At 43.4% G+C, this 17,557-nt stretch overlaps 1 protein-coding gene across 1 annotated transcript; it reads right to left on the bottom strand.

Moving 5' to 3' along the window:
- Positions 1-635: 635 nt before the first annotated feature.
- On the bottom strand, positions 636-17,087 carry LOC134209162 (staphylococcal nuclease domain-containing protein 1). The gene is made up of 8 exons (XM_062685144.1): positions 16,737-17,087; positions 6,554-6,678; positions 5,337-6,482; positions 4,177-5,085; positions 4,005-4,101; positions 3,406-3,587; positions 1,850-1,976; positions 636-1,579 (listed from the first exon to the last, which is right to left on the bottom strand). The coding sequence occupies exons 1-8, from the start codon at positions 16,800-16,802 to the stop codon at positions 1,469-1,471; spliced, it is 2,763 nt and encodes a 920-aa protein (XP_062541128.1). The 5' UTR covers positions 16,803-17,087; the 3' UTR covers positions 636-1,468.
- Positions 17,088-17,557: the final 470 nt, after the last annotated feature.

The following is a 17,557-nucleotide window of genomic DNA, read 5'->3' as shown; positions in this document are numbered from 1 at the left end:
AGGGATATCCGAAAAGACTTGTGATCAATGAATTATTGGCAGTGGCTGCTTTTCTACCCGCCGCTGTCTCATCCAAGCGCTATAGTATATGCGCAAAATAGCCAGCAAGAGTTAACCGCCAGAAATTTGTATGGCGAAAGACATCTAACGCGGGTTTTCTCAAAATAAGAAACTTTTCATGAAAAACTATTTGGTACCGATTATGAAGGATGGAGTCCGCTACTACGCCTACCAAATATTTTTTCGATTAAGGTGCTTAATTTTGAGAAATCGAACCTTAGATGCCTTTCGCCATACTGATTTCAGAAAGTTAACTCCTAGTGTGCCGCTGTAAGCACGCTCAAAGCAGGCAGCTTACAGCTAGGTACACGAAAACTTGGTCAAGAAATGGGTGATTTTGTATTGGTTCGTCTTAGCAGAACGTAAACGATAATGCGTATCATTTTTTCTAGGAAAAAGCATCCCAACTCATTCTCTGTTGTTTCATGTGAAAATGTTAAATTAAATAGAAAAAATTTCCTTGATAAAACTGGACTGTGCTTGGTTTGATTTTCTACAGTTCTGTGTTTGGAATTCGGATAAAGTTTTGTCATCGATTTCTGATCAGCAGAGCAAAAAATAAATAAAAGAAAATGTTTCATTTGACAAAAAAAAAGTTTCACAAAAATGTATTTCCACCATTATAACATAAAATTTTTCTTAAAGGAAGCGAAAAAAATGCAGAAGAAATATAAAGACAAAAATCTGTTCCAAGCTGGCGGGGTTTAACAAGCTCCATATATCTGTTTTTCTCCTTGATCTACGTATGATTTAATCATTAATCAGACTGTTACATTGTTACTTTTATTTGTTCTTTCTGTGGGGGTATTCTTTTAGCGCCTTAGCTAATGTGTGAAACAGTCTTTCGCTTCGTGTATAGTACGGCGTCTCTCTACTCGGAGCTATTATTACACTATCGGTAGAAGGATTGTTGGTGAAATAAGGGTGAGAAGGGTCTGTTCTGGTCTGTATGTTGACGGTGTAAACAATCTGATTCAAAATGCTTGCCACCAGCAGCTATGACAGCCACTGTCTACAAATGTCCTAGTCCCTACCGGTGAGTGAAAAACCATGTTTGATTGTTTCGGTTTTGTTGCACTATTGGTTTTCCCTGAAATCGACGCCATGGCGGTGGCGCGACTCTGTTTCCCGTTCGCTACTTGGATTGCCCTACTAGCTGCTACCAATCTATCTCTCTGCTCCAGGCTAACTAGTGGTTGTTTGGAAGTTTTGGGGTTCTATCAGTTGGAAACAAAATAATATATAAACTGGAATAATATCTTAAATAGATGATTTTTGTCTGCTTCTCAGTTTTCCTTGCAATAATATAGTGGGATTTTTTGTTTTGATAATAATGTAATAGTATATATATGTTTTTTTTGTTAAAGGGCAGGTGTGATCATCGATTAGTTGGTGGCTGGGCCACCGATTAACGGCTGAGGCCGAATTCACCAGCTTGGTCCTCGGTGCTATCACCGTACTGCCAGATGCCGTTACGGTTCTTGCGGGCTGACTGCTCGGCTTCCTTGTAGTCGTTAATCTATAACACATGATAATAAATTGGTTTCAAATTGAGAAGTTGCAAGAAAGAAATGAATATGTGATCTTTTTGGAAGTGTTTTTGTATCTAAACCCTGGTAAGACAATCGCTGAGGGTTGCTGAACCGACTGCCTTAGAGTCTCGCTAGATTCATGTTCACTATGCCATCATTCAATCATACGGTTTCATACTGCTTAGTTCGGGAAACCATATAACCTATACATGATGGAAAGGCGTTTGGAAGAAAAAGTTCCTATGATGGATACTTACCAGCTTCTGCAGTCTGCGGTCCTTTTTATTCTTTTCCGCAATCAGGAAACCGTCACTGATTAGATCCTTGCCGACGTCGGCCTTAGAGGCAGGGTCAACGAGGGTTACATGTTCGGCACCGCTGACGCTATTGTGTGAGAGAATTTTTAGAAAAAATAGATGATTAGTGTTTGATCGGAAAGTTTAGCGATGCTAGTTTCATGATTGATTAATGAATGTTGAACCTATTTAAGGCGATGAGTGCCAGCGCAACAAAGCTCGGCGCAATCACGCTTAGGAAGGTCGGTTCGGTAAAACCGCAAGCGGTATGTACCTGGGTTTACTGTTGGCAATAATCTAGAAGAACATGGCTAGGATTCGCCAGTCCTTTGGCATTATTGCCGAATCAATTAAACAATTATAGCAGAGCAGTTGTGAATACAATTAAGAAGATTCGGGAACAAATTAACAATATAAAAACATTTTTCGCCATGTTAGATGAAATTGGCGATTGATTCACCAAGAGGGCGATAAACTTTTTAGACAGCACTCCTATTCCCTGCTCCAAAGTTTATTACACAGGAGAATATCAACCAATTTGCCTGATTTTTAGTACATTCGTTGTTGGATCTTTGAACGTGAGAGCTTGCATCTGCACATGCTGAGCTTCTGGCTCGTGAATTACAGCAGATTGGTGTGAGCAGTAGATGTTCCGAACATAGCAGTCGTGTTTCACGTGTGCAATTTCTGGAGATATATAAAGGAGAAGAGCGTCGTCGCACAAAGGTTCTGCGATGAGTCTAGGGCAGAAACACTTTTGTATGGAAACTGTCCTGATCTGAAACGTGAAAAGGCGAAGCCTTGGACGTTCGTGGAAGTCAGTTCGTGAAGTCGCATAACAAGAAGTCATTGCTGAGCACAACAACAAACACTCGAACTGGACTGAAGCAGATGTAATGGTCTACTTGCTGTCTGTTGCTATGAAAGATAGGACTGTAGAGATGAAAATTATCGCCAGATGTGACCGAAAAGCGGTGGCACATTATCGTTTTCTTGTCAGAGTATGGTAACCACTTTCCTTTGATGGACTTGAACACAGTCATTACTTCAAACAAGTGACTAATTTAAAAACGTGAAGTTTGATAAGTATCTAATAAATATTTCGGGTTGCTCCTGCGCGGAAAAGTGTTTGAAAACAAACTAGTTTTTAATTACGCTGAGAGAAGAACTGAAGTGTAGTGATAATCGCGAAGGGATATTAAATTGGAACGAAACTGCTGATATATTCCAAAGTTTGAGCCGAAATACAAGAATCAAATGAAGAGATATGTTCATTATGAAGGGAAGTGAATTCATAAGCTTTGAACAGGTTAGTAATTTGAATATTGAACTTTTGTTCGATGTTATTCGTAGCATTCCAATGTTGATGGGAGAGGGGTGGAAGAGACCCGTTAGCGGACGGTAGCCATTCTAGCTGCCACCGTGGTACTCTTCAAACCATGTCCTTAACTAGCACAACTAATTGCTCGAAGCTGAATAAACTATTGAAGAAAAAACACAAAATCATTGCTACTCACCGATACTCGACGTTCATTTGCAGGGTCTTGTTGAGAGCATCCTGGGCGAACGCCTTGAGGGCGTCAGCTTTGTCTTCCTCGTCGGTTGGCAGGACCACCAGCGCCAGCAAGTATTCGTGCGCGTACGGCTTGTCCGAGATGAAGGCAGGCGGAAGCATTGCTAGGCGGGTAGTGGGAACGGTCTGTCGGTGAAACAATGTTAGGTTGATTAACCCAATATCACAAATCACTAACAATAAATTTACGGTTCAGGAGTAAGTGTTCGAAATCAATCAGCTGCACCCGCACTAGGCTCGCCGTGGCACACCCACTGCCTAAAATACTCCGCGGTCACCCTCGGCGAAGTTCTCACTGTGCAGACCGGGACGCAACGAACACAAAACGTGCCGAGCTTGGCGTGACAGAGAACGTGCTTCGGATGCACCAGGGAATATGGCCTTAGGCACGTGGTTTGGGAAGTGTGCAGAGCTAACAAGGCGGAATAGTAAACAATGATTTCGGTTTACTCTGGCAAGCATATGACTCAAACATTTCATTTGGTAATACAGAAATGGATCTAAGGTACTTGCGTTGATACGCTAAATGAAGCATTATTTTACCTCACGGTTGCCATAGTCGACGTACAGGATCGACGCGTTGCCGCCCTTTTCGATCTTTTCCACCTTGGCACGATACCATTCGTTATCATCGGAGAATCTGTTCGGAGAAAAAGAGTTTCACATTACTCATTACTGAACTATCGCTTATCTTTAAAAGAAGCAATATACTCACTTGGCCGCACACATATCGCCTCGCCGTGGGTTGTACGAACCGGTCACCGGAGGCATTGCACGGAACTCTTGTCGTAGCTTGGTCATCAGTTCTTCCAGCTTGGCACCCTGATCGGCATGCTGGGCATAGAAGTGCAGTTCCGGAGTAACTTCCGTGACGACGACATTTTCGTACCTAACCTTGCGGTCGGCAGGAGCAGCTGGGTCTTCCTTCTCGTCCTCGTTCTCCTTGTTGTCCTCTTCGTCTTTTTCCACGTAGTCCTTCCAGATGTTCTTCCTCTTCGCCTTGGCACGTGCCTCAGCATCGCTAAGAGCGCGGTAGTGTTCCGTCTTTTCGGCGGTGAAGTGCACCGCCGCCAGACCTTCTTCGACGAGGGCAACCGAGAGATTAACGTTGTTTTCGGTCCACAGCCATCCGATCACACTGGTGGCTGCCTTGTCGGTGGTCTCGATCTTGACGCTCACATCCCGCTGCAAGATTCGTTCTCGACTGAACTGGAGGGCTTCATCGCCGAAGGGTTCACCCTCCTGAGCGGGAACACCATTCAGGGCGGGTCGGGACGAACGAGGGCAGGAGATTCCAGCCAGCAGGAATGTCACCAAACAACTATCCTTGGGGCAGTAGATACGGAAGCGGGAACCACTGGCAACGAATTCGACAATGGCTTCGGTACGCAGGGCACGCTGCCACGAGGGCAGATACTGATGCTTAATGCGGGAATGGTCCACCGTCAGATCGTTGATACGGTGCGTGGGAATGTCGTCCTTGGCGTGAACACCCTTCAGCTGCTTCATGGCTTGCGTTTCGGCGGCACGCAGTTCATCGTAGTGCACCGAACGTTGGTCATCGTCCTGGCGGTACTTGATGACGGTGGCCAGACCCTTGGCTACCAGAGCTTCCGCTACGTTGCTGTTGAAGAGAAAATGCAGATTAAAATCGACTTAGAACGTAACTCTAAGGGAATCGAGAGGAATAATTTTGTATCGGATCATTGGTAAGAATGAGCAATGGTAAAAACCTGCCTCAATCTTAGAGTCTCGAGCGACTGTTGGGTTTAGTTTCCCACCACTTAATCATGAGACTTCCCATTAAAAAGCAGAAGCCTATAACCTATGTGATGGATTGCAATCTGATTAGTATTAGAAGTACGAGGTACTTACGCTCCGGACAGAGTGACGGTGTAGCAGCACTTCTCGGGGAAGTTGTCACGGGCAGGTGTCACGTAATCTAGTGAACACTGCACCTTCTTGCCAACCAGCTTCTTGCGCAGGAATTCACGGGCCTCAAACATCCATGGGACGTCGTACAGCGGACGAGATCCCTTGGGCCGAGGTGGCAAATTTCCCTCCTCGTCGGCGGTACGGGCAGCTTCACGAGGTGGCTTAATGCTTGACAAGAAGACCTTCTTCGATACGGTGCTGCTGATCTTGACCATAATCGCATCGCCGTTAAATACTTCGCTGACGTTGCCAGTGAAGTCCTTGTCCTTGCTGTTATATGCTGCGGTAGGGGCCTGATAGTCTTTCCACAAACGGAGGCGGTTTGCCTTTGCGTGCTTTTCGGCCGCTCGGAGACGATCGACACCTTCCTTCACGTAAGGCATGCTCCATTCCACACACTTGGCAAAACCTTCCTTAAGCAGGGACTCGGCGATGTTGCCCTTGGGGAAAATTATCGTTCCTACAAAGTTGGAATTGTTGACCGATTCCAAGCGGATTTCGACCTCACGCTGCAAAAGGCGGGATTCAACAAAGTACCGAGCCTCTTCGGCGAATGGCACCTCCGTCGTAGTGTCAGGCTTTCCATCAAGGTCCAGCTTGAATCCAGGGCACCGAATGCCGGACATCATCAGGGTGATGTGCTGGAAATCAGGCAGGAGGAAAGCACGCACCGTTGACCCATCGCGAACATGCTCGATGATGGCCTTGATCGGTTTGCCATCGTGGTGATCGAAAAACGCTTTCGGGTTCTCAATGTTCCAGGTGATGTTACGCACGTGGTCGCCGGAGGGAGAATCGCTCCATTTACCCTTTCGGGCCGACTTGGCGGCATCTTCTAGCTCACAGAGGCGGGTTAGTTCGGGCGTTTGACGGACACCTTCTCGGCGCACACTGACCAAGCCCTCGGATATGATGGATTCCACAATGTTTTCCGAGGTGGCCGGATCCTTTCCGAGGCAGACGTAGCCATAGTCACGAACGGCATTTGGCGGGCGTTCAGCATGGAAGTAAACCTCCTGACCGATCAATCGTTGCCGCAGGTACTCGCGAGCTTCCCAGGCGTACGGTTCATCCTTGGAAATATCCCTATGAAAGCATGGAGAATGAGGTTATGCTTGGCTTGGTTATGATGGGTATCATTAATTTAACTAACTCACGTGGAATTGTTGGTCGGTCGGCGGGCGAGCTTCGGGGCGATGACACCAGAAAAGTTAATCTGTTTCTCCGGTGGGGGACCACCCTTCGGTTGACCACGGATGATGACCGAATCACCAGACAGAACCTAATGATGGAAAGAAGCACACAATTTGAAATCACTATTTGCTACCAATTGAAGGAACACGAGGCGATGTTGACTGGTCGAAGGTAGAGTTCAAAATGGACTAACTGAAGTGGAGCACCCAACACATATGGGTAGTGAAAAGTGTGTGGAAGCGTGTGGTTCCCTAAAATACATCGGAATGAAAAGTTCCCACCAATACCAGATTTTGCTTCAACGGCTAATAGAACCAACACACGAATAGGGATTTCTACCATCGTTCATTATCATTCCTTCGTTCTGATGTGCGGGTTGTGTGGAATGAGTGTTTCGAAATTGAGTAATAAAATTTACGAACGGAAAGTATGGAGGAATAACGAAATAAGAGCGATGTAGAGTAGAGAGAAAAGCTCGTTTTGTCGGCACTATGACTGTGGTGGGGTGATGACTACGGCGATGATGATCTTGCTGCTGGTTATATTGATCTTTAGTCGTGCGTGACAGTTTAAAATTTTGTGACTATACCTCCACTGTAGGTACCTACTAGACTGTACTGATCCGATTTTTTTTCTATCTTCAGCGATCAAATATGCATTTTGCTACGATCTGCAGCTATTGGACATGCTTATGAAAGCCCTATTTTGGGAAACAAAATATTTTACTGATTTAAAAAAATAAAAAAATAAATTTAATAAAAAGTTTTTGTAAACGTTTTTTTACACGACAATGTCGAAATGGTTTAATGCACTCTAAATCAAGGCCCGAACACCCTCCCCGGTGTATTTCCGTTGTTTTTCAATACCCAGAGAAATTCAGTTCTCATAATAATGATTCCACGATGCTTGACACACCTCCAAAACTACGTGTCGCAAGCGCATGGCAACGTGCTTGAATACCTGGGATAATTTGGGCAGTATGAAATTATTTGATTTTAACAAATCACAATAAATTGGCTGAGCCCCATGACATGAACGCGTTTTAATTTTTTTTTCTATCATTTTCTACAGAATATTTTTGCTGTAGAAAACTTCACCTACACATGACTTATGTGCAACAATGCTTTTCACGCAGGTCAGGATAAAATACTGGTGCCCTTGAAGGGGACGGAAACTGCTGCTCATCGTCTGCTGATTCTGGGTCAACGGACAACAACAAAGGAATTTTGCATCGTAGCGCCTCTCCCGAGCTGAAATCGAATTCGAGGACAACATTGTTATTGCTGACGTGCTGCAGCGCAAGATTGGGTATGCACTAATCAGGCACAACTACCAGCTTTAATGGTCTGTGCAAACTTTCACCACCGGTAATCATCGGCGGTAACAGCACCAGCAGGGAACTCCTTTCACCAAGAGTTGCCTGCCTGCCTGCCTACATCTGACGTGGTTTCTTATGCAACCGATTGAATCCCAGTGTGATAAGACGTTCCGATTTACCACTGGAATCTATTTCATTGTCCGTGGAAACAGAAAAAAATAGATCCAGCAAAATCAAATCTGAATGGCGTTGAATGTATGAAATTGGCAGAGTTGTACACCTTCGAGATACAACAGCTACAAGTCAGGGATTCCCAACCTACCGAACAAAACCCATTTGAGGGATTCGAAGAGCAGATGAAGATTGTCACTGTCGTCCATTTTGAAATTACGTAACGCAGAAACTGTTTCTGATGTCGGAATCGGAAACTAAGCATGATAATGACCTTCATAGTTTTTCTTAGGTATTGAATATATCCTTAGATAGAAGTTTTGCTGTTTAAACAAACAAATTTGTCTGTACATTTTGAACAATTGTGGGAAAATATCCACAAAGCTGTGACTACAACAGCGCAGGATGTGTTAGGTATAGCAGCGCCAACGAAATGGTTGATTTGATTAGGGATGCCAGCGATTATCGGACGAGAAAACTGCTGCCAGAAGTCGGATGCTAACTGCTAGTAGCTCGTACCAATTGCTGTACAGTGCGGCTCAAAGCGCACAAGCCCAAGTCCTGGTGTCAGGTGGGACACAAAACAGACCTGACACGACTGCCCTCCGACGAGACAGGAGGTTTGCGCAGGCCCAATAAGCCGCCTGGAAAACCAATCATTACGAACAATATAAGAGATAAGGCGACTCGATATAATGGAAAGTGGGGCAAGATGGCCATCCTAAGCGGTAACCCTTGTAAAATAGTGACATTCCTTCAAATTCTGCTGATTTGTCCATGAAACACCATTATGATGACTATCGTCTTTGACATAAGTATCAATAAACACTGATTAATAAAATTTTAGTATCTTATAAACTGGTTTTAAAAAAGGTGTTTTTATGATGCCTATATTACCATATGGGGCAATATGACCACCCCCTCGGGGCAAGACGAGCATGAACAAAAAACTATATCAAAAGTGTGCTAAATTTATTTAGAATAGGGGACACATTTCTTGCACTTCTTTGGATTATTGGATTATATGTACAAATGATGCTTCGTTTAAAAATGTCGAATTTCATGTTGATTTCTTGACAACTGGCACTACGACAATATCAGAATTTGCCTAAAACTAATTTCTACTGTTAAAACCATGTCCTTTGTTTTAAATCATCTCTGATTCACGCAGAAACTATTTTGATCATTTTTTAAATGCATTTAAGGATTGGGCTACTCTTAATCCTGGAGATGACCATGTTCCTATACAGTTGGCAATACCGCCCCAGGCCGACGTATATCCAAAGATTTATATCCTATCGAACCTAATTACTGTGAATCTCCTCAAATTATTATTGTTATAGTTATATAAAAGCTTCGGTAAATATCAATTTGTCCTGAAAAATGAGTAATTTAGGCTTCAATTGTTAAATTATGTAACTAGAAAATTATAAGAAAATTCGAATTTCAACTAAACCATCTTCAAATCAATATTACAAGAACAAGTGAAGTTGTCAAAGTGCATTTTTCAGTTGTATAGCCCTTTTACATGATTGTGAACCATCCCTTGTAATAATAATGTGAATATAATGCTCACTTAAGGCATAATTAACGTTGGCTGTCTTGCCCCATATGGCCATCTTACCCCACTTTCCCCTAATCGGCAAAGACCTAGGCGACGAATAAAGGATCACGATTGGAAGCTTGGAACATCGAACTGCAATTCGCTAGGTTTCGCAGGTTGCGACAGGATGATCTACGATGAATTACATCCCCGCAACTTCGACGTCCTGGCGCTGCAGGAGATTCACTGGACTGGACAGAAAGTGTAGAAAAGCGGGCATCGAGCGGCTACCTTCTACCAAAGCTATAGCACCACCAACGAGCTAGGAACCGGCTTCATAGTGCTGGGTAAGACGCGCCAACGTGTGATTGGGATAAAAGGCCGTTTCTTCAACTATAGCATCATTAAGTTGCACTGCCCACACGAAAGGAGACCCGACGACGAGAAAGAAGCGTTCTACGCACAGCTGGAGCAGACATACGATGGATGCCCACTGCGGGAAATCAAAATTGTCATCGGTTACATGAACGCACAGGTAGGAAGGGAGGAAATGTGTAGACAGGTCATCGGACCGGATAGTCTGCACACCGTATCGAATGACAACGGCCAACGATGCATAAACTTCGCAGCCTCCCGCGGAATGGTAGTCCGAAGCACCGTCTTTCCCCGCAAAAATATCCACAAGGCCACATGGAGATCACCTAACCAAGAAACGGAAGACCAAATCGACCACGTTCTAATCGACGGTAAATTCTTCTCCGACATCACGAACGTCCGCACTTACCGCACACTTGCCGCGGCTTAACATTGGGCGGCTACAGGACAGTAGACTAGCCCAAGCATACGCCCAGCAGCTGGAAGTGGCACTTCCAACAGAACAGGCGCAGCGTCTCTTGAAGATGGCTGGAGAGATATTCGATCCGCCATTGGAAGCACCGCAACCGCTGTACTAGGCACGGTGCTCCCGGATCAGAGAAACGGCTGGTATGACAGCGAATGTGAGCAGTTAGTTGAGGAGAAGAATGCAGCATGCGCGAGATTACTGCAACACCGCACGAGGGCGAACGAGGCACGATACAAACGGGCGCGGAACAGACAGAGCTCGATTTTTCGGACGAAAAAGCGCCAGCAGGAAGATCGAGACCGTGAAGAGACGGAGCAACTGTACCGCACTAACTGATATGTGTAAGGACAAAAACGGGAACCTTCTTACGAAGGAGCGTGGGGTGATCCAAAGGTGGCGGCAGCACTACGAAGAACACCTGAATGGCGATGTGGCAGACGAAGATGACGGTATGGTGATGGACCTGGGAAAACGCGCGCAGGACATAATTTTACCGGCTCCGAATCTCCAGGAGATCTAGGAGGAGATTGGCCGTCTGAAGAACAACAAAGCCCCATGGGGTTGACCAACTACCAGGAGAGTTATTTAAACATGGTAGAGGCACTGGCTAGAGCGCTGCACTGGATCATTACCAAGATTTGGGAGGAGGAAGTTTTGCCGCAGGAGTGGATGGAAGGTGTCGTGTGTCCCATCTACAAATAAGGCGATAAGCTGGATTGTAGCAACTACCGCGCAATCACATTGCTGAACGCCGCCTACAAGGTACTCTCCCAAATTTTATGCCGTCGACTAGTACCAATTGAAAGGGAGTTCGTGGGGCAGTACCAGGTGGGTTTTATGGGCGAACGCTCCACCACGGACCACATGTTCGCCATTCGCCAAGTACTGCAGAAATGCCGCGAATACAACGTTCCCACACATCATCTATTCATCGACATCAAAGCCGCATATGATACAATCGTTCGGGACCAGCTATGGCAGCTAATGCACGAACACGGATTTCCGGATAAACTGACACGGTTGATCCACGCGACGTTGGATCGGGTGATGTGCGTAGTTCGAGTTTAAGGGGCGTTCTCGAGTCCCTTCGAAACGAGCAGAGGTTTACGGCAAGGTGATGGTCTTTTGTGTCTACTATTCAACATCGCTTTGGAAGGGGTAATACGAAGAGCAGGGATTAACACGAGTGGTACAATTTTCAATAAGTCCGTCCAGCTATTTGGCTTCGCCGACGACTTAGATATTATGGCACTTAACTTTGAGAAGATGGAGGAAACTCACATCAGACTGAAGAGGGAAGCTAAGCGGATCGGACTAGTCATCAACACGTCGAAGACGATGTATATGATAGGAAGAGGTTCAAGAGAAGACAATGTGAGCCACCCACCGCGAATTTGCATAGGTGGTGACGAAATCGAGGTGGTAGAAGAATTTATGTACTTGGGCTCACTGGTGACTGCCGAAAATGACACCAGCAGAGAAATTCGGAGACGCATAGTGGCTGGAAACCGTACGTACTTTGGACTCCGCAAGACGATCCGATCGAATAGAGTTCGCCGCCGTACCAAAATGACAATCTACAAAACGCTCATTTTGGCACGGTAGTCCTCTACGGACACGAGACCTGGACGATGCTCGTGGAGGACCAACGCGCACTTGGAGTTTTCGAAAGGAAAGTGCTGCGTACCATCTGTGGTGGGGTGCAGATGGCGGACGGTACGTGGGTGAGGCGAATGAACCACGAGTTGCATGAGCTGCTGGGAGAACCATCCATCGTTCCACCGCAAAAATCGGACGTCTGCGGTGGGCCGGGCACGTAGCCAAAATGTCGGACAGTAACCCGGTTAAAATGGTTCTCGACAACGATCAGACGGGCACAAGAAGGCGAGGTGCGCAGCGGGCAAGGTGGATCGATCAGGTGGAAGATGATTAGCGGACCCTTCGTAGACTGCAGTGCGTGGTTGGCGACTTGTAGCCATGGACCGAGCCGAATGGAGAAGACTCTCATATACCGCACAGGCCACTTCGGCCTTAGTCTGAATAAATGAAATGACACTGCTGGAGAAACCAGCGAGTTTGTTCTATTTTGCTCCAGATTTAAACTAGAAAAAGTAGTCGAAGATTTGGAATGAAACTGAATCACTACTGTTTTCACTCTTAGGATCTGTCTCAATTGGATAATTAAACTGAAATTAAACTTAAAAGTGACATTTCAATAATTATCAAATAACCCTGCTCGCAGAGCAAGATTACTTTTGACAGATATCGAATCATTTTCCATCGATGTCCTGTTGGAATTGCTGGGTAGCACCAGCCATTCTTATAACGGGGTGATTTCTTAATTTTCGAACTGTCACTTTTAAGCTTAATTCTCCAAATGAGACAGACCCTTAGTACTACTCATCAAGTTCTATCTATAGAGTTAGGCTATTTTCGGTGTCTTGTTCTTGACTTTACTCGAAGAAATATGTATTTGTAAGAATTACGAAGTGGCAAAGTTTAGAAGCCTAAAATTGCAAGCTCAAGATCGATATTATTGTTCTCCAGCAGTGTTCCATTCATATTTTTCAAATTTTCAATTAAATGAAATCAGTATGTTGCTGTCAAGAATGACGCTGAAAATGCCAAGGGGATTGATCGTAGATACAATGACGCATTCATACACCAAAACAATTGAAAAATATTGGAATCTCGTGAATCAATCAACATACATTTCTAGACCAACATTTGAAAAGGGCGTAACAGCCAAAAATTATTCCTTCTGATTCTTTGTCCACATATATATCTATATTTGTAGACGAGGAATCAGCAGGAATAAATTTTGGCTGTTACGCCCTTTTCAAATGTTGGTCTAGATTTGGGCTTTCTACATCTCGATAACCTCCCTATCTCGTCTCGATATCTCTCTATCTCGAAGTGTTCTGATCATATTTTGTTCAGTATTCACTCTCCTTATTCTTTGGACAATAACAAACACAACAATAACAGGAAACAACAGTTTTGTTTTATTGTCGTTTTTCATAGCAGCGAGCTTTTATGGATCTAGTACCCATTTCAATTTTCCTTCTATTCCTTGATCTCTCCCTATCTCGATGATCCCTTCAGTATCGAGATGTGGAGAAGCGACTGTATCTATTCCATTTATTTAGTTTTCCATCTTGTATAATTTTTTGCCTTTCTCGTATACTAAGTATACGGTAAAGGCTATATGATCGCTCCAAAAACAAACTTTTTATAGAAGGCCCGGAGACCCATAGTGTTATATACCAATCGACTCAGTTTGACGAATTGAGGTGATGTCTGTGTGTGTGTGTAAGCGCAAAAACTACTCAAAAAATGTCACTCATTTTTCGGGCACTTACCCTCAACCGATTTGCTCGCAACAAGTTGCATTCGACGCAGAATCCTGTCCCATTGTTTCCTATTTGAAATTGGCCAGATCGGACTATGGGATCAAAAGTTATGGCCAAAATACAAATTCGTACGAAAAACTCGCGTAAAAAATGTCACTTTTTTTTCGGGTACTTATCCTTAACCGATTTGCTCGCAACAAATTGCATTGTACGCAGAATCCTATCCCATTGTTTCCTATTTGAAATTGGCCAGATCGGACTATGGGATCAAAAGTTATGGCCAAAATACAAATTCATACAAAAAAATCGCGTAAAAAATGTCACTCATTTTTCGGGAACTTATCCTCAACCGACTTGCTCGCAATAAGTTGCATTCGACGCAGAATCCTGTCCCATTATTTTCTATTTGAAATTGGCCAGATCGGACTATGGGATCGAAAGTTATGGCCAAAATACAAATTCATACAAAAAACTCGCGTAAAAAATGTCACTCATTTTTCGGGCTTTTATCCTCAACCGATTTGCTCGCAACAAGTTGCATTCGACGTAGAATCCTGTTCCATTGTTACCTATTGAAAATTGGCCAGATCGGACAATGGGATCGAAAATTATACCATTTTATTTAAATGGAAAAATCGCTATTATTTTTCAGGCACTTTTCCTCAGCCGATTTGCTCGCATTAAATTGCATTCGACGCAGAATGTCTCATTGTTTCTTATTGAACATTGGCCAGATCGGACTATGGGCTTAGAAGCTATGGTAAAATTACTGTTTATTGTTGAAAAGAGTTCAAAAAAGTCTAGTTCACTTTTTTAGCACTTGGACTCCATCTATTATGTGTGCTTCTCAGGTGGCTCGCAACAGATTGCATTCGACGCAGAATCTTGTCCCATTGATTCCTATAGAAACTTGGCCGGATCGTACAATTGGGTCAAAAGTTATGGCGAAAATACTATAATTTTAAAACTACAAAACAAAATGCCATTTTTCGCTCTTATGATCATCCGATTTGTTTGCAACAAATTGCGTTTGGCAAGAATTTTTTTATGCATATAAATATGAAAAATAATACCAATCCACATATTGGTGTTATTTTAGATTTTTCCAAACCAAACGAACGAGAAAGGCACCATCACCGCTAGGTGGATTAATCTGGTTTTTTGCCTTTCTCGTACAACTAAGTTGTACCGAAAGGTTATCATTTCACTCCGAAAACGAACTTTTTATAGAAACCTCTGAGACCCATAGTATTATATACCAATCGACTCAGCTCGACGAGCTGAGCACATGTCTGTCTGTCCGTGTGTATGTATGTGTGTATGTGTGTGCACAGAAGCAATAAAAAACATTAGACAACTTTTCGTATAGTAATCCTTAACCGATTTTCTCGCAACAAGTTTCATTCGACAGGGGACACAGCCTTGTTGATCACTATTGAATTTTATAACGATCGGTCATTGCGTTTCAAAGTTATGAGGAAAATGGTACATCGGACCATATAAACCCCATATAAGGTTGGTGTCTTAACTAAATGCGAAAAAGGCACCACCAACGCTAGGTGGATTAATCTGGGTTTTTTTTATATAAATTTCCTTGACCTAAAAATAAGGTCTGTACTCACAGGATCACGTAAAACTGAATGAATAAAATTACAATTTACAAAAATCTATTAAAACAATTCATAAGTTTTAACTTTAAAACAAAGCACAACATCCTTTTATGACTGCTTTTCATTCGACATTGATCAAATAGCCCAAGATGCCTACTCTCGTTTGATAGATGTCTAATAATATGATTTGAAAATCTGTCAATTTAAAAAAAAAAATACGAGAAAGGTAAAAAAAAAAATCAAAAATAAATCACAAAAAAAATTATTCTACCTTAGATAGAATCGAGATGAGCCGACCAAGGGCCGAAAATCTCGCTACTAAGGGTCTGTCTCAATTGGATAATTAAACTGAAATTAAACTTAAAAGTGACATTTCAATAATTATCAAATAACCCTGCTCGCAGAGCAAGATTACTTTTGACAGATATCGAATCATTTTGCATCGATGTCTTATTGGAATTGCTGGGCAGCACCAGCCATTCTTATTACCGGGTTATTTGCTAATTTTCGAACTGTCACTTTTAAGTTTAATTCTCCAAATGAGACAGACCCTAAAACAATGATAATAAAAATAATCTTACATTGAATATAAGGCCTATATAAAAATTTAGAAAAACAATTATGTCTCCCCCTATCTCCCCTCCTCCTTAACTTATCGGAGACCAGTAGGACATAATTTTAATTAAATATTATGACGGCCTAATATTCTATAATAATTATATTGAATAAATCTAAATAAAAATTTAGCTAATTGCCATGAGAAATAAGTTTACTTAATGCCTAAACATATTTTAACTAATTTAATTTGTTCAATACTATCACGCGTTTAAAGAAACAAGGGAGTGAACTTATATTGATGTTTGATTACGCGCTTTTCTAATTGATTAAACAAAAATTTGGTATAATTCTGTTTATTGACTGTTTGCACAAAAAAAATGTAAAAAAATGTTATATAAATGAACATTAACCAAAAGTAACCCTCCTTCGGCTCATCAAGTCTTATACTAGCAGGACATGTATTCACGACCCGTGAGTCACAGTTTGGTAGCCACTGATAGACTCACAATAATGCCAAGTTGGCACCAACACCGCAGAGCCATGGCAGAGGCTGGCTAGCTGGCAGCAGCAGCAGTAGAAAAAGGAGAGAACCGAAGTCGAAAGACGGCGAAGAAGAATAAGACCTACCATGACAGGTCGTGAAAAACTTTTCATCGATTTTGGACGGACTCTTCCGGAACTCCGTTCCATCACTCCGACATACGGCCAATGGCTACCGCCTCCGTACGGAATTCCGAAGGAACACTAACCTGCTTGACGATTCCTCTCTTGAGAACCGGTGCTTGGACCGGGGCGGCAGCAGCTGGAGCACTCATTTCGATTGATCTAAATTCCTAGTTGCTTTCTGTAGAAAAGGGGGTCACAAACGCGCACAAAACTTGGTCCTCCGGCGGGGCACACACTCGCAGCTGGATCGGTTCCCGGTACACAGATTCCTGTTACACAATTTTTCGAACAAAGCGTACTGATTTTGTGATGGTCGGTTGATCCCGGAGGAAGAAATAAAGACACACGTACGCAGTCTTCTCTCACCACGGTTGTTGCATTTGCACGGCACGAGATTGCTTCGAGAAGTGAGGCAGTCAGCGGTCAAAAAATGCGACGGACAGTGGCCAACTCGAAAGAGTGCGAGGGAAAGGGAAAACATCGAGTTGGCTGACAGTTGCGCAAAGTGACACTTTTAATGCCGGCTTGCAATTCGGTGGGCTGTCGACTTGACAGTTTTCGGCAGATCAGCTGTGGCATTTCCGGGTCGTTGAAGGCAGGCAGTGTGGCCATCGAGATTACTTTCGACAGACATCGAATTGACCTTTCCCGTCAAAAAATTTATTTTCGCTCAATCGATTCTTTGCAGCGGTGGTCATATAGCTACCGCTTCTGCCTCATACGCAGGAGGTTGTGGGTTCAATCCCAGGCCCGTTCCATTCCTCCTACTTTGTATCTTTTCATATATTTCTCAATGTTCTAGCAATCGCTAGAACTGGAAATGGGCTTTCATACCGTTTCCATCTTCTATCCCTATACCTACAACTTGATTAGTTCTAGCAGGTAACTGTTAGAATTCGAAACG

This window comes from Armigeres subalbatus, chromosome 2 (genome assembly GCF_024139115.2).
Source record: "Armigeres subalbatus isolate Guangzhou_Male chromosome 2, GZ_Asu_2, whole genome shotgun sequence".
NCBI lineage: Eukaryota > Metazoa > Arthropoda > Insecta > Diptera > Culicidae > Armigeres > Armigeres subalbatus.
Note: the sequence above shows the minus strand (reverse complement) of the source record. Positions and strands in the feature narration are given on the sequence as shown.